This window comes from Dasypus novemcinctus, chromosome 16 (assembly GCF_030445035.2).
Source record: "Dasypus novemcinctus isolate mDasNov1 chromosome 16, mDasNov1.1.hap2, whole genome shotgun sequence".
Lineage (NCBI taxonomy): Eukaryota > Metazoa > Chordata > Mammalia > Cingulata > Dasypodidae > Dasypus > Dasypus novemcinctus.
Genome location: NC_080688.1, coordinates 61,764,087 through 61,785,748, shown reverse-complemented (window position 1 = coordinate 61,785,748; position 21,662 = coordinate 61,764,087). Strand labels below are relative to the sequence as shown.

Sequence of the window (21,662 nt, the reverse complement as noted above, 5' to 3'; positions counted from 1 at the left end):
CACCAACACTCTCTGATGGGATATTTAGAGAGCATAACTGTTGTGTTTAGAAATGAGAGCTTACACTTTAAATGTATTGGCACTTACATCCCAACAGACTGTAAGTCTGTTACAAAAACAGAACTCCCACCTTCTCAGAAGGACCACAGAAGCAGACCTCAGTCTAGTCCGTAGAGAATAGTGGCACTGTGCTTCCTGGGGGATGACTGGAGGTGGTGGCCTTTTTAGATGCAGGGTCAGAGGTTTACCTTTAAGTCCCTCTCCACATTCCTTCATCTCCCCTGTGATGTAACTGAGGGCTTTTCTGACCCTTTTCCCACTGGCAGCCATGGAACTCTGGATCCAGGAAGGCTTAGAAATGCTTTCTTCCACCTTTATCTCAGAGCTCTCCTCCATGGTGTCCAGATCCTGTTCAGGCACAAAAGACAGGCAAGAAGCTCCTACATTCTGTGGCTCTCACACTGAGAAGTGGACATTCATCAGCTCAGGGACCAAGCTAAGCTTTTCATTTGGTATTGGGAATTGCTGTTTGATCATTTCCCTGTGGATTAGAATACCTTTTGATTTTCTTGACCCATGTATTGAATTGGACCTAAGACCTCAGTTAACATGGGTGTAGAATATTGTATTACATCCCATTCTGTGGATGAAGACTCAGGAATGGAGAGGTTCTCATTTGCAAAGATCAAGATCAAACAGTAGAATTGAGATTTAACCACAGATTTTTAGATTCTTTTTAAAAAAACCATCACTTCCTCTATATTACATTCCTTCCAGAAGAAATTATCCCCTCTTCCCACATGTCTAGTTCTCAACATTTTTCTGTACATAAGTATGGAGGTATGAAATCGAACATGTAAAGATTCTGTTTTTGAAAATTCACACAAGCTTATTTTCTAAATGCTCAAATGGTGGATTTAAAAGAAGGCCGATAATACTTGAAATAAAAGGAATACGAAACTTCACAAAATAAACTGTGAAAAATAGACATTTTTATCCCAGGTAATTACTTTCCTGAAAATATGAATTCAAGAAAAGTTATCTATGTGAGAGAATGTCTTTTAGGGACTTTGGCTCCCTAATCTGCTGTAGGCTTTTCGGCTTCTAGGTGCTGCCCCTGATTTGGGCCATTCAATACTCACAAGCAGCTCAAGTGTGGGCTTTCGGTATTGATAAGGAAAGGGGTCTTTGGTTTGTCTCTCCTGGGACTCGCCTTTTCCAAACACTGGAATTGGAAGAAAAGGGCACTGTCAATGAGGACACCTCTACGCAGGCATCTCAGCAGCTATTTTCTTGCAAGCCTCAATCGGAATATTTAGTATTTCCCATTTCACTTGAGGAAGCACAGAACCATGGAGACTTGCAGAGCCTTCTTTCTTTTATTGGTCATGGAACCCTTTGGGCCCTCTTTTTGGGAAAAAAAATGCACATCCTCACATGTAGGGAGCCTCAGGGCTCACAGGCTCCACCTTCCCTTAGTTAGGAAGTACTGACTCCTGAGCAACAGTCCAGAGGGCCAGTGAGTTGCCCACGAACCCCGAATCCAGGGCTTTTTCTCCTATACCACATGCAGAACAAAGAAAGAATCTGATCTTCACCGATGTCCTTGACTCCTTTTCATAAAGTATTAGGCTGCCTGAGTAGTGCAAAATCTGTATTTGAATTTGCATTTGACCCTCTCCAGCTGGATGGATACGCACGGGCTGTTTAGTTTTGTTATGCGGGTGTGTGTGTCTCTGGATTTCAGGTATTTTAGCAGCAACTGCTGGTTGGAATTGATTAGGACAAATGATATCTGAAGCCCTTCCAAGCAGATTTTAGCATATTCTTGTAATTCTAGAAAACCCTTGTAAGGTGGTTCTAAGCATATTTTTCATTATTATCAGAAAATTTATTTTTAGAGATGACCTATATTTAATGGTGATGGGACTGATTCAGTTGGGCTTTACGTATTCTCAAAAACATTTGGGCTGTTGGGAATTTTGATCTTATGCTCTGGTTCCCTCTGGCGATCAACTCTGAGAAGGGCAGTCTGGACTCAGCACCCCAGCCTTGCAGAAAATCGGTTGTTTCCGTTCTACATTCACAAGCCTTCAGGGTATCTAAGCACTAAAGGCAATGCATCCAGGCATTGTGTTCTTGTTTTTTGAAGGAGCAGGAACTGCAAAAACCAGCATGGTTAGAGAGTTACATCTTGCAGGAGAAACTAATTTTGAGAGCTTGGAGAGGAAGTATAGGAAGCAGAGAGGATTTCTCTGTTCTTGGGGATCCCCACCCACCCCCTGCTTCCACCAGAAGCTCCCTCTGCCTGCCAGCACTTCAGCCACAAAACTGACTTGCCACCCATGTCAGGCTTCTCTGCCTGGGGCTCTTTCCACGCCCTCTCCCTCTCCAGCTCCCAACTGCTGTGGTAAGAGGTAGTTTAACCTTTTGGGCAAACCCTGCTGTCTTCCATACCATGCCTGGCGGCCTCTGTCAAAGACAAACTCCTGGGCTAAAGGGGCCCTTGAGATAGCGGTAATGTCCTCCCCAGCTCACTTAGGTTTTTTGGTAAACCACTCAGGTCCGATCCCTAGGGCTGGCTTTTGAAACAGTGGGGTTTAGATGAGCTTTGGAAGGAAATCACTAAAAGGACATCAATCGTGGAACCAGTTTTATTTCTTGCAGTATGCTTGCCAGCTCTGGGACTCTGGGCAAGTCTGCTCCCCTGGGGGGGCATTGGTTTGCCTTCTGCCCTGGCTTTCCATGCAGCTCTGCCAGCCATCCAGCTGGTTAGGGAGCTCCCTCAGACTCCTTGTTTGCCACAGCTCATTCTCAGCTTCCAAGTCCAAGTGTCTGGCTCCTCACCCACTCAGCTTGCCTGTCCCCTGGGTCCTCCTCTCAGCTTTTGGGAGCCCCTACCAGCATTCTCCACAAACTCCCTTGGTGCTGGCATCCCCACCATTGCTGTAGGTGAGAACTTTTCATCTCTAGTCTCCTAGGTTAGGAGTTTTCAACTTGGCTGCCTTTAGGATCTCATGAAGAACATGAAAAATACTGGTGCCCACCCAGGCTGCTCCCTGGAACAAACAGAATCTTCAAGGATGCAGTTGATTCCAACTTGCAGCCAAGTTTAGGACCCCTGCCACAGATGACAAATGCCCACGCCTGTTGTGGCGCCAATTCCCTCCGACTCGGGGAGTCCAGACGCCCACACCTGCGGCTATGGTCAGAGGTCAGGCATGAGCAGAGCAAGCCCGACCCTCGTGTGCCTGCCCGCTGCCCTGTGAAGCAGGTGCTGCCCTCGTCCCCACCTTAGAGACAAGGGAGCTTGAGGGCAGGGGCGAGGGGAAGAAGTGCACACCTTTGCTCCTCCTCCGGATGGATGACCACTCGATGTGGAACACGCTCCGGTGCTTGGGGAGCAGGGCCTCCGAGCCCTCGTCGGCCTTTGGGCCCGCCGTGGGCGGCTGCTCCACACCGCCGCCTGGCCAGGGCAAAATGAGACAGGTCAGTGCCCTACCCTGGCCCACCCCCAGGGAGGGCCAGCCAAGTATGGGGGAAAAAGCACATGCAGAAGCTGGAAAGGAAAGGGGGAAAGAAGCGCAGTTGGAGCTGCAACTGGGTGGGTAATTGCATCTGTGCCTGGATAAGACAGCCAGCTTCTCCATCCCTCCCGCGAAAACTTCCACTCCTCTTCCCACAGTAACCTCACTGCAAGAGCTGGATGAGCCGTCCTGCCTCATGGCTCCAGCAGGGAACAACTGTTCCTAAGACCCACTTCACCAGACCTTGTGTCTGCATGAACGAGCAGACCCTCTGCCCATCACCCTGCTCTTCTGCCAGGTAGTTGCTCTCCATCTGTGGTGGGGATGAGGGCAGGTGGGGAGTGGGGAGTTTGGGGGGGTGGGGTTAGGGGCCCTCAATGCTGGCTGCATATTAGAATTTCCTGGGTCTTTTAAAAAAGGCCTTACCCCACTTGGACCAATAAAAAAAAATAAATTTCTTAATACTCATGACATTTAAAAGATGGCTCTAATGTGCAGCTTGGTTGAAAACTATTGATCTAGCTTCTTGTTACTCAAAGAGTAGTCCCCAGCCCAGTGCATTAGCGTCACCTGGAGCTTGCTCATAATGCACCAAATGCACCAATCGATGGGAAGCTAAGACTCCTGAATCTGTGATCAGTTGTACCTTATTCCTCAATTTCTATGGGGTGAGACAGCACTCTTACCACTGGGGACAGGGTTTCTCAAAGTGTGCTCTATGGCTTGTTAGGTGCATGTTCCTAGACCCACCCCAGGCCTCCTGGATAGGGGTGTTTGATGCCCCCTGGTATAAGCAATTTTAATAACCTCTGCTTGGGGTTCCAGTGCACACTAGAGTTGGATGATCTAGCAGCAGCCTGAACTAGCAGAAGACACTCACACTATTAATACATCACATTTGCCCACTTCCAGAGCTAACTCACTTGGCCCTTTCAATAGGACCTTGAAACTGATAAGGTGGGCATTGCTCTCCAAAAAGATGGAAAATTGAGATACAGAACGATTTCCATCCTATAGATAGCTTAACCACAGGACTCTCAGTTTTGATCTTTTTTCTCTACATCCTTCCATTCAATGTCTGGCTTCTTGGCCAGCTTTGTGGACACCACCAGGGAGATTGTTAGAAATGCAGAATCTCAGGCTCACCCTGAGCCTATAGAATCAAAACTTCAATTTTTGCAAGATTCCCAGCTGGTTCGTATGCACATTAAAGTTTGGCAGCGCTGCCCTGGATCGCACCAAGCACACAGAAACTGCTTTTGCAGAATTCAAAACACAGCACGACCAACAACCAGAGAGCCTGTGGGACGTCTATGAGTGGGGAAAGAGGTCTCACCTGCATTCTCCAATTGAAAGGTGAAATACATAACCAAGTCCCTTCCTTCTAGAATCAGGATGGGGAAGGAGCTACTGTTTCAGCATCCTGTCCTGGGGTGAGTTCTAACTCCTGAGGCCAGGGAAGCCCCCTTGGCTCTGTTAGAGACACCAGGAATGTCAGCCTGCCCTGGAACACCCCTGCAAACAGGCCTCTTGAAGGGGGCCAAAACCCAGGGGCTGATCCTTGTTCCAGCTGACACAGTCAAGAGTTCTCCTATGGTACCAATTCCTAGTGCACATCTGCCAATTGTTTCCCATTCTTCAGAGAGGCCAAGTGTTGCTTACCCCAGCTACACCCTCTGCAGAGAAATATTCTCATGTTAGCATCAGATATCTCAGGGGGATCATAGCACCTGCTGTTTCTTTATTCTATTGTTATGAAGATGAGATCATGCTTGCAAAACACTCTGGAAAACAATCCTGAAGTGCTCAAACATCAGGTACTTCCCAGGGAATTCCTTCCCTCTGATGGCACCTCACCCCTCTGCCCCAGACAGATGGGTCCTTATCCTCAGGGCACCTGGCACTTGCCACTGCTGCATTAACTCTTCCTTTGCTTTTAATTACGTGTTCTTATCTGTCACCTTTATAGGATAGTGGGATCCTTTACAGCTGGGATTATACCCAAGTTACTTTGGCATCCCACATCTATCATGAGCCTGGTATACTGTAGGCACTGAGAAGTATTTGTTGAATAAATTAATAAGGGATAGTGATATTACATGTTTTAATTTTTGAATGGTAGAATAAATTCCAGAATATGAACTATTATTAAAACAATGGTTCTTGTAAATGTTAATGCTTGGTAAATATTGAAATAAATGTGAATCTTTCATAGGTCAACAAAGGTTATAGCTGAGTTGTGTAGGATGTTGGACATTGCAGGGTATGGGCTGAATATTTCCAGCATTTCTTGGATAAAAGAGGGGAAGTTCATACTTGGTGATAAAATGGATGCCCGTCTATGACCAATCAGCCAGAAATCCCTGCAAGAGTGGCTGGAAGAACTCTGTTAATGAAAAGAAGAAAGTAAGCCATTGAAGACTGAGATCTTGCTCAATGTGATTTGATTTCATCCTTAAGACCTTATATTATATCCATTCTGTCTAGCCATGAAACCTTAAGTTATTTGAAGGTGGGGCTGGGTGTTTCTATAGCCCAAAGAGCAAATTTTATTCATGGTAAGCATTCAGTAAATGTTTCATGGACTTTTATTTTTGGTGGTCTTTTCCAACTGATTTCTCCCCTAACATCATGGCACACGTAGGCAGTAACGCTTGTGTGGCATGGTACAGTAAACAGATGCTGCTGCTGCTGGCCCCTGGGCCTGCGTCCTAGAACTCTGCTCTTCCAGCAGCCATGGCTGCTTGGAGGGCCCAGGGTTTGCAGTCTCACACAGTTGTGTGCATGCCATGTCCTAGACTACCTGTCGGTGAACCTTGGCAGACAAGTCACTCCTCGGCATGTACACCTGATGCTGGAACCGCTGCTCTGTCCTCCTATAACAAGCCTTATTAAGTGTCTCAAAGCATGTAGCTTCATGCTGGGGGCCGTTCAGGACCATTTCAGGGGCACAGTCCCTGCCCTTGAGGATTGCCAACATCCTATGTTTTAACAGGCAAGAGTCCAGTGATGCTTTTCCCCCGCTGATTCAGAGAAGGAAAGAACGGTTACAAGCCATAATATTTGTTCAGAAACACTTTTACTGAGGAAGTAGTGATCCCAAAGTATGCATGTCTCTACTGACTTGTAACACTCAGAAAATGACAATCATTCAAATGTAGAGAGAAAAAAAGTCTAGAAGGACCTACTGGTCAAATCAAATTTTGAAGCTTATTGCAATTTTTTTGAGGCAACAAAGAAACCAACCCAAATCATCTATAACATCTTTCAGAAGGGGAAAAATGATATAGTTTATCTTACTGAAAATCAACCTTTCTTCAAACAGGTCCATGGCTTTACATTTTTTACAAGTTATCTTTCTTAGGTTTTAGAGAGGTTTACTGTATCCTGGAGTTGGATTGATGCTGTTCATAAGTCACTTGTTATAATGTTCAACATATGGTGCATCTGACCTATTTATCTTCCCTCCTCAGCTCCTTGGGTCTCTTATCCCTCCAACCTACTATTTCTGGATATACCCATGCATCTGAAGGCAATTTCTTAGCTACAATGCCAGAGTGATGGTTTTTGAAGTGACACAACATATACAATTTTAAAAAATTCAGTTCTAAATGACTCCTCTTGAACAGATGTTTCCCCACATGGAAGTTGAGCTTTGCACCTTGACTTGTACAGGGCTACTCTGTGCGTGTGTGGGGGGTGGGGGGGAGAGGGAGAGGGAGAGGGAGAGGGAGAGGGAGAGGGAGAGGGAGAGGGAGAGGGAGAGGGAGAGGGAGAGGGAGAGGGAGAGGGAAAGGGAAAGGGATTCCTGTGGGTTCTAAATGGGGTGGTAGGTTTGTCTGTGAAGTTGTGTTTAGTTGACTTTTCAAAGATCATTCTACAAACTATCAGGCACTCAATATTAGAGCTGGAAAAAGCCTTTGAGATTATCTAGCCCAGCTCTCTCATTTTACAGATGGGAAAACTGAGGTCTAGAGAAATTGAATGACTTGCCCAAGGCCACACAGCTAATGGCAGAAACAGGAATAGATATCACATGGGTCTGTTCTGTCTCTTGCCTTCTAGTCTAAAATTTATTTCCCTATACCTTACTTCCCATTAAGGATTTATTTTTGGTCTATCAACTCTGCTTTTGAATGTACAGGCCTAATTAGTTATTCTAGAATTCATTCCTCTTTCAATGGTGAATCCTTTTCCTTTTGGTGAATCAAGAAAAAACTGAGTCTTCCTGAGCCTTCCTCATATATCTGGGCTGGGAGGGCAGCTGTGGAAGAGATAGATGGGGTAAAGATGGAGGTCAGGTCCAAGGCAGCACTTAGGGATGAATTATTTGGAAGCCCTGATTTCTTAATCAATTAGCCAACTTTTTATTTTCTAAGAAAGGGTATGAGATAAGTCACTGTAATCCTGAGATAAACAAGACTTCATCCTTATAGGAGTGCTTTAACCTCTTTCTTTTCTTCTATCCCAAACAGCTCCTTTGGTGTCTTTGGCTCACTCCATGGGGGAGACTGATAAATGAGTTTATGAGTTCTAGTATAAATAATCTACATGGCTCCCCAGTGCCAAAAGCCTAATGGTCAACTTCTCTTCCTGGCTTTTGAGATGCTCCACAATATGATTAACCTCGTGAAACAGCCTCATCCTCTTCCTTTCCAACATATGTCCTTGCATGACACCCTGGCCTTATCACTGACCCTTGGTGCTCCCCTCTTCCCTCCTTTTTGCCTAAGTTCTGTCCCTCCTTTTTGTCTAAGACCTTCAGGGTCTGATTTATGGTCTGCCTTCTCCATGAAGCCATCTTTGACTTCTTCGGTCAAATGGATCTTTCCACTCTTTGAATTTCTCCAGTATTTCCAGATGATACTCTAGACAAAATCTTTTGGGCTTAGGGCAGAGATGAGTTTCATACTGATAGTTACAGTGCACACAAAAAGCACTCAATAAATGCTTTGCAATCTACTGAAACTACTTGAAAATATCAATCCTTGATAATCAAGTGATCTGTGTCCAGGCATTGGCAAAAGGAAATTGAGGCCCAGAGAGAGATAACTTACCTGAGACCACATAGCTGGTCAATTTTGGAGCCAGGTTTGACTTCCTGGTTTTGATTCTTTACTCTTTCAATAGAAGTGTTCTATGGACAGTTGGTGCCTTCCCAAATGATATCAAAGACTTTGTGACCTTTTTTATTTCTTAAAAATTATGAATATTTCATATCCCAAAAGGAATAAAAAAAGTTATAAAAAAGAATAAACACCTGTGTGTCATCACATTTGTGATACCCACTGAAAGGCCAAGGAAATTTTGGATCATTGTCTCATTGTACACTGGCTTCTTCTCTTCTAGCAAATTCCACACTCTTTTTCCCTACATCCTCTTCCTTGCCCCCTCCACCTCATTATCTATGGCAGACGTAGCTAATTGACCATGGCATTCTTTCCCAATACATTTAGATACACCTTCAGAATCCTTCTTAACACAATGTTCTAGATAACCAGTACCAATTAGTAAGGGTAGTCATGTGAGAGTAAGCTATTTTTCCCTCTCTAATCTTACAGGAGGATGTGGGATTATATAAGACTGAGAAAAGCTACACATCAAGACCAGGATGTTGATAGTAGACAGAGGCCTGGCCATGGGCATATCTGGGCCTCACAGTTTGGCCCTCCCTTAAGCAAGTTCACCAAGGCTCATATCCTTCAGTGCAGGTTTTGGAGGAGATCACAAACCTTACAAGGCTGTCCATTCCCAGATAACTTCAGTGGGCTGGAATATTGTTCCTTAGGGCACAGCTGTCTGCCTTACAGGAATATCAATTCTCTATAGCTACACAGAGTATGTGTGTAGCAATCTGAGATGGATGTGTGAGAGGGGCATGGAGGAGAAAGGTTGTTAAGGAACCAGGAGTCTTATGATGTATGTGGATCTTGTCCTATTGGTGCCTCTGTAGAAGGGGCATCAGACCTGAGAGGAGAGGGCCAAGGTGTTCAGACCAGGTGCCTCCATCCTGGAAGCAGCAGGTATTCAATGTGAGCCAGAAATGGCCTCTCATTGGCTCAAGTCAATGGTGTTGCCCGGGAAGCCACACTGATGACAAGCTGTGGGCAGAGCGCTCAGGTGGAGAGTGAGGGAGGATAAGTTTCCAGAGATGCAAGATGGAACCCTCAGGTTGTGGGAAGGATGACAGAAATAATGCAAAGGATAATCCAGCAGGCAGGTGGGTGGTGAAGGGATTTGAGGGCTGTTTGATTAACCTGGTTCCCTCACTGGGTCTGTAGGAAGAGCTCAGGGTTGTAAGTCAGAACACCTGGAGCTTAGGTCTGCTCTTTTACCACTTGGATGGGTCTCTGAACAAGCTGTGGTTTCCTCATGTATAAAACAAAGGGATTGAACTGTAAATACTTAGGAGCCCTTCCAGCTTGAAGCTGCCAGGATCTGAATTCTCTGTGGAGCTCTTAGAAAGTTTCCTGGCCCCAGGACTGGATTCCCTGGACCACGCTTTGGCAGAAGAAAGGGACAGAGACCAGCCTATCTCTTTCTTCTTCCTTTGAAAAGTCAGGTTGTCCTGCTGGCTAGAGGGCCCACCTGATTCATTTCTCTCCTCCAGAGCCTCTTACCTGGGTTCCTTTTGATTTCCTGCACAGGGCTGGAGGAATCTAGACCATCAGGATTCAGGAGGAAGCTTTCTTCTGATTGGTGTGGTGTCTCGGGTCCTCAACTCCAGGTGTTGCACCGTCTCCCTACACCGGAACCCCTTCACTCTCTGGAGTCTTCCATCCCATCCTCTTGCTAACTTTCTGTAAATTCCCTCTACCTTCTTTAATCCTGTGCCTGTTGCGCATCTGCCGGTTGAGGAAGGGTACCATGGAGGAGGAGGGAGAAGAGGCCAAAAGCTTCCTATGCAGCTCAGCTTCACGAGCTGGCCTTCCTAAACTCTCCCGGGAATTACAGCTGCTGCTACCATGGTTCCCCTACCTGGTTTGATGAGGCAGGCTTTCTTTAAAGGGAAAGAGCTTGGGACTAGTGTCTATTAGCTTCTCTGTCTTCCCTCAGTCATTACCTCTCAGTCTCTTCCTTTATTAGAATTCTTGTTCCAGCGTTTACCTTTAAAGCTTTTTATCTAAGTGCTATCTCCTGAGGGGGCCAACATGCTTTACAACCTCAGTAAACTCCCTAATTCCCCTTGCAGGCCTCAGACTGGAGAACAGTATTGCTATCTGCCTTCTCAGAGGAAATTTCTGCCTAGCCCAGTACTAAACACCATCTTCCTATTCTGTGGAACTTTTCAGACCTTTCCTCCTTCAGACTCCTGCTTCCAAGGGTCCCCGGGCCTGGGGGCTCACTTTAGAGCCCTCTTAGAGCAAAAAGGGCATGACTTACCCTGCCTCCAGAAAGGGTTCTGAGGCCTATATATTAGCGAAACTAGCCCTCCCAAGTACCATGAGGCCATGGGGTCAGGTGGGCTGGAGTGTGGGGGAGGGGGACCAACCCAACAATCCAAACATGCTTTGTTTGTGAGCATGATGGGTCATGCATCAACCTCCCCTACCAACTGACTGTAAGGGGTCTACCAAGTTAAAGAAAGGAAACCTCACAATGAGGAAATTAACCACAGCTGAGTAGATACCCTCCCTCCACGGTGACGTAAAAGGCCCTTGCTCCCCGTACCAGGTGTTTTGGAATTGCTCAAGAAGGGTCCTGATCACAGAGAGCCTTCTGAGGAAGGAAAGCAAACAAAGGAGGTGGGAGGAAGCCAGCAATCCCCACATTCCAGGTGGGGCAATGATGTGGAGAAAAGGCCACTTCTCTGCACGGGGGCCTTTCCTTGGCACTGCTAGTTCAGGGTTCATGGCCGTCCCCTGATAACACCTGAGTATTCACCTTTTTCTTGTCCCTAAGCTGCTTGGTCTTTTGGCTCATTCCTGGTGTTGTCTTGCTCTGGCCGCTCCTGAGGTCAAATGAGCCTTTTGTGGTGCACTCATTCCAACCCTCTAAGCACCCAGCCACCCCAGAAGTAATAGGGAGATGCCACCCATGAAAAGCATGTAACCTATTTGAAAAGACAGGGAACAATTATCCCCCAAGAAGTCATTCAGGTAGTTCATATGTGTTCCATGAACCAAACAGAACCATGATGCTTCCAAGTTTTGAATCTGTCAAGCATGCTAGGTTTAGGGTAGAGCAATCAAGTCCCATCTTGGAGAGCAGAAAGCCAAGCCCTCTCAATGGAAAGGTGGAATTGTATCCCTGGTAGGTCCTACCAAAGGTTGGAGCTCAGGTGCAAAGGGGTCCCCAAGAGATCTGTCTGTGCCAACAGGTCTTTCTTTCCCTGAAAACTCAGTCAGTCAGAATTCACTTCAGAACTAAGTTTTCTCCACAATGTTAGGTCTTCACTCCCTTCAACTCCACATGTCCAACCTTGCAAGGAGAAAAGGCCTGCACTGACTGCCAGGGCTAAACCAGGAAGATCAGGTACCTCAAAGGGAAAGGGTCAAAGTCCATGAGGGACAACTGCAAGGGGGAAAATAGGGTGATGGAAGCTTCTAGTTAAAGGTAAAAAGGACCTTTGTGACATTCTTCTGCCTCTGATCCCTCTTTGGGGCCTTGGAATTTCTAGAAGGGTTCCCTAGAGATTTTTCCATTTTTTTTTCTGAATGGTCAGAGGTAGGAAAAGTCAGAAAAGTTGAAAATCTCACATAAAAAAGTAAAGCCCTTTAAAATTGCCAAATTAGACTATAGTTTATTGAGTAGAACCATGCTCATAGTAAAACTGCCAGCCCCTGCCTAGTTTTAGATTATAGCTGTCCCTGGGCCCTCACACACTTGATGACTCAGAAACCTCAGACTCTTGCAGGAAGCATAAATAAAGCAGATCATACTGGTCTGACGTAATCGCAAACACAGACAAGAAGAAGGAGTTTTTTGATAGCTGAATCTTAGAGAGTTGACTAGAAGAAGGGAAAGTAATGGGAGGAAAAAGTCAAGGACTTTTGTGTTAACACAAGTAACCATATTGAACATTTTGATAAAATGACCAAATGGCTAACTGGGCAAGCTCTAGGAAAAGCTGTAAAGGTAGCAATGGCTTATTTTTGTTGACTATATGGCCTCCACATTCTTACCTTTTTGTCATCTCAGTGATACTTCCTCCTTACTTCTCTGCAGGAACTCAGGGCCATAGAATCACAGAAACTTGGAGTTGGAAGAGAGAGGCCCCAGTGGTCATCTGGTCTGGTCTTGCACCCAAAGTAATGATCCCAAACAGGCTTCCAGCCCCTGCTCCTGTACTGCCAGAGCTGAGAACTCAGGTTTCAAGCGTAAATATTTCTCAGGCAACTTCAATTGTTAAAAAGTCCCCCTTCCTTCCAACCTACTGATTCAAAGTCTGCCTGCTTATCATATCCACTTAGTGGTCCTCACTCTATGCTTTGAAGTACTTCCTCTTTTATTTGTGTTACCTCATATTGCAAGACAGCCTAGTCCTGTCTTCTGCCGTTCAAGTCAAATATAATCTGCTCATAATCATTCTTGATGAAACAAGGGGGTTCTAGACCCCCATTCATCCAGCTTGTACTCATGTCAGCATATCCTTTTTATGCCAAAAACCCTCTCAAATGTGTGCTAACCATTTTTTTCTTTGTACCCTCCCATCCTCTTTAATCAAACTATTCCCAGAAATTGCTCCTTTAGCCTAAGCTGCAAATGACTGATCATGCTTAATATGTTACCTTCCCAAGACTGTTTACATTTTAACAAGTTCAAAGCTTTGAACCAAAGGGATGACTGGGAATGTTTGGGCAGCAGGTAATGTTGAGAAAGGAGACAAGAGGGGAAAAGGCATGGAAATCTTCCTGGAATCTTTAAAATCATGCTTAATGCTTTTCCTGAACAGAAGACCAAACTGAGCAGATAATTTACTCAAGATAATGACACTGATTCTGTAGGCTCAAGCAATCTGTGATTCCAGCCTTATCTTTAACTCAGGTGAGTCTACCCATCTGGCTAGGCAAATCTCCATAAAATGAATTCCTTGACGGCAGGGACTGGTCTGATTCCTTCCTGGTTTGTTGCCAAGCTCACGGTCTAAGTAACATATTAATGGTACCTCATGCAATATCTTCTGGGTGAATGAGTGAATGAGGTCAAGCCACAAGGCAGAGTTTCTAGGTGCTCAGATCATAAATTTTGGCAAGTGGCCCTGGGCAACAAACATGGGGGCCCATCTGTGATACAATAAGGGGGATAGGCAGAAGTTGGGGGGGGAATGCACAAGTTTCCTGATTTATTAAACAGGACAACAACAAAAGAATAATAAAAACACATATGAAGATTATGTTTCTGCTCTCATCCCAAAGATTTTCTGAAATAATAAACATGATTTTTGAACTAAAACTGCAACAGATAAATTGAAGGAAAGAAAAGTTACTTATGGTACTTGTATCAGTGGCCTTGAAGATCAAATAGAAGAAATTTCCCAAAGCAGAGCAAAAATACAAATGGTAAAAATTGAGAAGGAAAAGATAAACAACTTGGAGCAGAGATTAAGAAGACCTAACATATAAACAATAGGAGTTCCAGAGAGAGTATAAGGAAGAGAAGGAAGAAAAGCAATAATAAATGTTAGCTGAAGAAAAACTTGGATTTGCAGAATGAAAGGCAGGATTGATAAGAAAAGACACAAACTTAGGATTAAATTCACGAAGTTCTCAAACTCAAAAGTAAAGAGAAAATCTTGCAATTATGCAGAAAGAAAGAACACATTATTGACAAAGGAAAAAATGTGAGATGGGCATCAGACTTCTCATCTGTAGTAGTTGGAAGCAATTGAAGGAATAATACCTACGGACAACTGAGGGGGTAAGCTTGCAACTCAGGGACCCCATATCCAGTCAAAATTCCACTCACTTTCCTGGGGACAAGAAACTTTGTGTACCTTCAAAGAGTCAGAGAATATGTTATTCATTTTGATGGCTTGAAACTGTATGTACCCCAGAAAGATATGCTCTTAAAGTTAATCCACTCCTGTGGGTGTGAACTCATTGTAAGTAGGACATTTTGAGGAGGCTACTTCAGTCAAGGTGTGACCCTCCTCATTCAGGATAGGTCTTAATCCTCTTCCTGGAGTCCTTTATAAGCAGAATGGATACAGAGAGAGAAAGAGAAAGCACTAAGCTGAAGTCAATGAAAGTTGGAAAAGTAGGAAGACCAGCAGATGCTGCCATGTGCCTTGCCATGTGGAAGAGGAGCCATGTATTGCTGGAAGCTCCTTAACAGGAAGAAAGTATCACAATGATGATGCTTTGATGTGGACATTCTCGCTTTAAACTGTAAGCCAGTAAATTCCCATTGTTTAAAGCCCACTTGTTTCATAGAACCTGCTTTAAGCAGCCTAAGAAATGAAAACACCCATATTCTTTCATATATTATTTGAGGGAAATAACAAAAGAAAGAGTTTAAGCAGAGGGCACAAGACAGGGGAAGAGGAAGAACAAGAGAATAGTGATAAAAGGCAGCACATTCAATATAATAGAAACCCTCAAAGGTCAATGATAGAATTACTGGGAATATGTAAAATCAGGGCCCAGTAAGGAATCTTGAAAAAAATAAGAAGCATATTGCAAGGGAAAATAATTAAAAATGATAAATGTTATCAGGAAACCTAGAGATGGAGATAGCTGGAGAGAAGTAAAAGTATTTTAAGGTCTAGGACACTGGGGAGGGGAATAATGAAAGTATTATAAAGGCTTTAGTTCCTTGTGGGTACCTAAGAAGTATTACAGGAATGGGGTATTTTGGCAGGTTAAACTATTTGACTTTTTTTTTTTTTTGTAATAGTGGAGAAACATGTCTTTGAATATTAATGTTGGGAAAAGAACAATAACCACTAAGTGGAATGAAAAAGATCAATGGCCTTCCAAATTAACAAAAGGAAGAAAGAAAAATATAACATGCTCAAACTTGCAAAATGAGGACTATGAAAAAGCAAAATTAATAATGCAAAATAAATAGTAAAAAGCAGTAAGATGGAAGAAATGAAGCAAGCATCTTGATTATTCCATTAACCAAGCATATTGATGTGAACAGATTGAATTATCCTATTAAAATATAGAAACATAAGATTAGGTTAAAAAAATAAAACCTAGCTATATGTTATTTTTAAGAAATATGTTAAAATAAAAGGAACTAAAAGAAAACAGTTAAAATTAATAAAGGTTAAAAAAGGAAATAAGAAAATATGATAAGAGAGCATGTAGGCAATAATAATGTCAGAGAAGTTGGAATGGAGGTTAAAAGCACTGGCTAGGATAAAGATGGATATTTTGTAATGGTAAAAGACAGAATTTATATAGAATCAATGATAATCATAAGTAAATAGTCCTCAATGTAGTAGCTAAATACATGAGGCAAATATTTTAGAAATGCAAAGAGAATTTAATAAAACTATAAAATTATAGAGTGATTTTTAAATAAGCCTTTTTCAGAATTATGATCCCATAGACAAAAAATAATTAGGGACATAGAAAATTGAATGATACAATTAACAAATCAATTTAATATGTATTTCCTTTAAATTATAAGTTTTTATTTTTTTATGTCCAAAATCAATCAAGAACTTGGCTATAAAGAAAATATATATTAAGTCTTAAGTTAGAATTTTTAAATGAAACTGGATATGGGAAGTTTAAAATAATGAAAGATTCCTATTTGCTGGAAATTAAGAAACACATTCCTCAATAATCCTTAGATCAAAGAGAAAATCAAAACTAAAATGACAAACTATTTAGAAAACAATGTAAGTAGAATAGTTTTTTCAAAAGCTATGGTACAGCTAACGCTGTATTCAGAGAAGATGAATAGCCTTAAATGCCTTTGTTGTTAAAAAAGAAAGATCTAAAATGAATGAATTTTATATTAGCATTTTAAGATATTAGGGGAAAAAAGAACATTTAATTAAATCATGAGAAAACCAGAAGAAGAAATTAAAAAGAAGGAAAACAAACCAAAACAAGTAGAAAGGATAAGTAAATCCCTGACTTTTTCTTAGAAAAAGCCAATCAAAAGGGGGAACCATTTATAATCCTGATGCAAGAAAAGAGAGAGCAAAATTTTAGAAATGAGAAAGAAGACAAAACCACAGATACAGGAGAGATTAAAATTATTGTATTGGAACATTATGAGTAACTCTATAGCAACAAAATTTTTTTAAATTAAAGAAAAAGGGTTATTTCCTACTAAACATATACTCTCAAAGTTGACTCAAGAAGTAGAAACAGTACTATGTCAATTACCATAGAAGAGATTGCAAAGGTAATTAAAAATCTACCATATAAAAATGCAGCAAGACAATACTTTTTCAGGCTGACAGTAGAATCATCAGTGTGGAAGGAGAAGAGATGAAAATGGAAGGTGAGATAGTGAGGTCGGAGGGAGAGAAGATGAGAAGTTTGGGGAAGGAGACAGTGGAGAGAGGGAGAAGGAGGTGTGATGGGAAAAGAGTTTGAGAGTTTAAGACATAACTTCCTCTAAAGTCTCCCCCCATCCTACCCAACATACATTTCTACTCTCTTTAATGATTCCAAATTTATGATCAACATGGGCCCTATGATTTGTACAACCAAGAACTTCTGCTGGTAGTTTGGGGTGATAATAGAAAAACATCTGGAATGTGTGCTCTAAAGTCCTACTTTTTCTCTCAAGGTGGCCTATTCCCATGCAACCTCACGGTGATGTGAATCTGTAGGTTTGGGGTTCCAGCATTTACTCATTCTGTAGGTTAGTGACTCATTCTGTAGGTTAGTTAGTGATATTGTCCCACCCCCACTGATGAAAGTGGGACAAGATCACTCTAGGAGCTTTTTAATTCCACAAGGCTATGGGCTACTTCAGAGGACACTGGGCATCTGTCCATAATTTTTTCTTAAAGGGATGGGAATTTCACTTCTGCCCCATTCAAATCCATGCCCATGAGATGGAAGCAGCATTTGCTCATCGGCCTGGCTTAATAAGATTTGATCAGCTTTGAAGAGGAGCTTGTCTGGCCATGATTGGGAAATACCATTGATTTGCCCAAAAAGACACTCTTGAAACATTTTATCCCTCTTGTACAATTTCTCTTGGCAAACTAATTCAGTGATTAACAACAATTTATTCAGGCAGTTCTTTCTTTTATCAAAACAGTAGATAATTTATTTTCTATTTTGTACATACATATCTAACCATCTTGCTCATGTGTATTCAAGGTTTTCCGTGGTATTCCCTATGATTTTCCAAATTTGCTGAGCATATATTCCATTTTCTGAATAACTCATCATTTATCCATTTGTCTTCAAATGAATTTGGCAATATATAATGCAGGTAATTTTTAATTCCTCTCTAGAGCTAAAGTGGAAACTGGGAAAAGAAAACCAGACACTTGCAGCCAAGATGGTACCTTGTAAATGACAAAGTTTGAGATGAAGTGAGATGAAGAGGGAGGGAAAGAGATAATCTTGTCCAAGTGAGGAGACAGACTTTTTCATATCCAAAATGTTTTATTCTCCTGGAAATCTAGTAAAATCATGACTGAAAGAAAGTTCTCATTCAGACCCAATGCTTTGTGTGAAGATCCTCTAGGCTTAAAGGAGACGAGAAGGATTTTTTAGGGAAATCTGACCATAATTGAGTTCCCCTTGGAAGCCTGCCAGGGAACTGGACTCCCTCATCCATTAACTCTGTGCATCATGGCACCTTCAATTCCTAGCACCATTCCCCTGACTTACAGGCACTCCATGTCTGCTTAGTGGTGCCACAGGCATAAAGAAGCAAGTTCGAATATGTTTTTTAACAGGTGGTACTGGGGATTGAACCCAGAACCTCATGCAATGGAAGAAGGCGCTTAGCCACTGAGCTATATCTGTTACCCAGAAGTTTAATTTTAACATCTATTATTTGGTTAAACATGCCAAGGAGATCATCTCTACATAACCATCCCTAAAAGCCTAAATAATGTTTTCATTTAAGCATTTAAATCACACTCCTTACTTATAACCACAACCAGGTCATTACCAACTTCCTGTGAAGTCACACAATGGATAGTTCCGAAGACTTAGGTAGAGAGAGAAAGCCAGCTTCAGGGAAAGGGAGTTACAGATTTGTTTGCTTCCATACAGGCTCAAGGAAAGGCAAAGAAGGTGAGTGCTGCAGGGAGAACACAGGGAGTCGACTTCGGGTTGGGGCAAAGAGCATTTCTGCTTGGGCCTTGACTAGTCACCGCTGAGGGGCTTCTCTTCTTCACTGCTTTTCACTGTCAGATAGTAGATGCGGTTGGCCTCTGGGTAGGTGACTTTGCTGAGCGGGAGCTTGTAGATGGCGGGATTGTTGGTGGTGAGGAGCAGGAAGAGGAGGGTGGAGAGGCAGAAGGCCCAGGTGCCTGGTGGCATACCAATCTGGAGATAAAGGCATTGGGATCTGAGGAATGTTGGAAGGCCCACAACTTGGGCCAGGAGGCTAGTGGGAGAAGGGTGTGGTAGGGGTTGAGGATAAGGGCCCTCTCTCAGTGAAGGCATTGGCGTCTCTAGATTCATAATGCCACAGTAGTTGGTCATGGACTTTGAGGTCTTGGTACCTTTGAGCGCAATCAAAATCTTTTAATGATGGAGCAGAAAATTTGTCTAAGGATGGTTTCCCACATCCAGCCACCTTCCATTTGTCCATCCATATTCCCCACTGTTGCTAGTTGTATATCTCTTTTCTTCTCTCACACACACACACACACACACACACACACACACACACACACACACACACCAGGAGTTCATCTATGCATGCCAGTCCTTCTCTGGACAAACCCTGGATAAACCCTGATAGAGGTGCTCTGTGGAGCACCAGCAACCGCCACCAGCTACTATGACCCACTCAGGATTCTTCCTCAAGATTTCAAGTGTGTCCTGAATCCTGGCTGGGGAAGAACACTTTAGGATAGTGCCCAGAAAAATCTAAACTTACCACCGCCATAATATTGGAGAGAGCTGCTTTCATGTATGCACAGAACAGGGCTGTGGAGGAAAAGGACCGTGAGAGAATTGGCTTCCCAGAGCTTGCCCCTCCCAGCCACTGCCTTGGTAAAATGGGTTACCAGATGAAGAGCAGAGGTCCTGTCTCTATCCCACAGCCTCAGTATCTATACGACTCCCTGACATCTAGCATGGGTTTTCTGACCATATTAGTTACCTTTGCACTTAGGTGTGGCCCATCACCCCCCAGAGTGTGCCTTTTCTGAGGGGCAGAGGTTAAAGCTTATAAATTCTTTTATGCCCTCCCCATTACCATGGTGGTTTGCACAGAGTCAGGGCTCAATAAATACATTTTGGTTGTCCACACTGACCTTGAGGATGGTCTAGATCAGGCTGGATGGCTGGGCGATTATCTATCTGAGGTTGAGTGGTCAGACTACATGCGAGCTTCCACTGGATCCCTCCTGTCCAATCTTCTGAGCAGCTGTGATGCTATTTGACCATCAGATCTCATTAAGGCTGAAATTTATTTGGTTCCCAGCCCAGGCCCTAGGAGCCAGGCTGCTGGGTTCACCCGTATGGTCTGGGCCCCGAGAGTAGGTTAGGAACTCATCTTCTCCCTGGTATCTCTAGAAGAGGTCCTTCTATCCCTGCACCTTTGCTCAATAAATATTTATTAAGTCAGAAGAGGTAAGTGTTTTATAAATATTTATTGAGCCACATGCTGGCTACCAGGGAGAAATCAGAAACATGGAAGTCATGCCCAGTCTCCACAAATAAAACAAAAGAAATTCAGTTCTGGATGGTATTCTGCTCTTTCAGGAGAATGTAAGTAACCCAGGGTTTGAATCTCACTTCTGCCATTAATATCTGTGTTCTAGGGCAAATTAATGAACCCCAATGGATCTCATTGCCTCACATGCAAAATGGGGCTGACAATCTATGCCTCGTAGTGTTCTTGGGAGATTCCTATGTTTCCACAGCCCAGATCATGGAGTTGGCAGTACAGTAGCTGCCAGTAAAGACTTGGCTTTTTTTGTCTTTGGATAGCTTATTTTCTGCTTACTCTATGGAAATCAACTGCCCATAACTTAAAGTTGTGATTTTCTGAGATCTGCATGATACTAGGTACATCTTCTCATGGATCTTTCCAACAGTCTTCACAGACTCACAGTCTTAATAGTTACTTGTGCCATTGCTTCTCTTCTGCTAGACCATGGCTTCATGAGGAGAGGTGTCCTATGTGTCTTGGTCACTGTTGTGTCTTTCATGCCTGGCCTAGGGCCTGGCTTAGCTCTATAAGCAATGTTGAAGGAAAAGCTTTAGAGGGCAGGAATGTTTCCACTAGGACATGGGGAAATGCATGCATGATTTCCTTGAAAACTGAAACACTGCCTAAGAATAATCACAGTGATAATGGTGGTGACCCTGTTAGACAGAGGAGCAGCCTCCAGTTCTCTGAGCCACTGGTCCTCCCTCTACTGCCACTGATTAGTGGTCACCATAATCACTGTGGGATTCACACAGCCAACGGGGAAAGGAAGGACCCAAGGGGCATGGTTGTCAGCTTTCCCCAATACCCACCACAGAAGAGAGCCAGCAGATGGGTCTGCCAGGTGAGGGCGTAGAACATGCCTCCAATGGCGATGCAGGAGAGGACGCAGTTGTAGCTCCAGAGACCCTTGTAGATCATCTCAAAGGGTGTGGCCACTGTAAGGGCTGTGGAACAAGGTGGGGTCTTCCTGGATGGTCTGGATTGCAGTGTAAGCATCATCCCATGGCTGGTATCTGGTCTTAGGATGGCAGGCCTGGCCCACTCCTGTTGTTCATCCTGACCCTCAGCCCCTACCTGTCAAAGGAGCCTCAACAAGTGGCATCTAGTCTTAGGAAACCAATAATGAAGAGAGCGTAGTGGTTTTCAAACTGGTTTTCAAAGCTAGGTGTGACTACTTCTGGGGTGAGGGGAAGCCAAGGAGCTGGGACCCCCAGTCCTCTCCACTTCTTTGGCCAGAGCATTTGCATATTTAGCATGGAAGTTTTAATTTTAAAAATGTTCTACTTCAAATGGCTTAGAAGAATTATGCACACATGTAAAGATAGGTAGATAAAGAAATGATACAGCAAAAGTATGTTAACAGGT

General features: G+C 43.4%; 1 protein-coding gene across 1 annotated transcript in view; it reads right to left on the bottom strand.

The window, feature by feature from the left end:
* The window catches only part of SLC14A2 (solute carrier family 14 member 2), a 237,694-nt gene that overhangs the window by 33,239 nt on the left and 182,793 nt on the right, over positions 1-21,662 (bottom strand). The window contains exons 8-13 of the mRNA XM_023586396.2: positions 21,107-21,241; positions 19,515-19,564; positions 18,781-18,955; positions 3,344-3,466; positions 1,143-1,225; positions 249-408 (exon numbers count right to left, since the gene is read on the bottom strand). Coding sequence (XP_023442164.1) covers positions 249-408; positions 1,143-1,225; positions 3,344-3,466; positions 18,781-18,955; positions 19,515-19,564; positions 21,107-21,241 — 726 coding nt within the window. The remainder of the gene's footprint in view (positions 1-248; positions 409-1,142; positions 1,226-3,343; positions 3,467-18,780; positions 18,956-19,514; positions 19,565-21,106; positions 21,242-21,662) is intronic.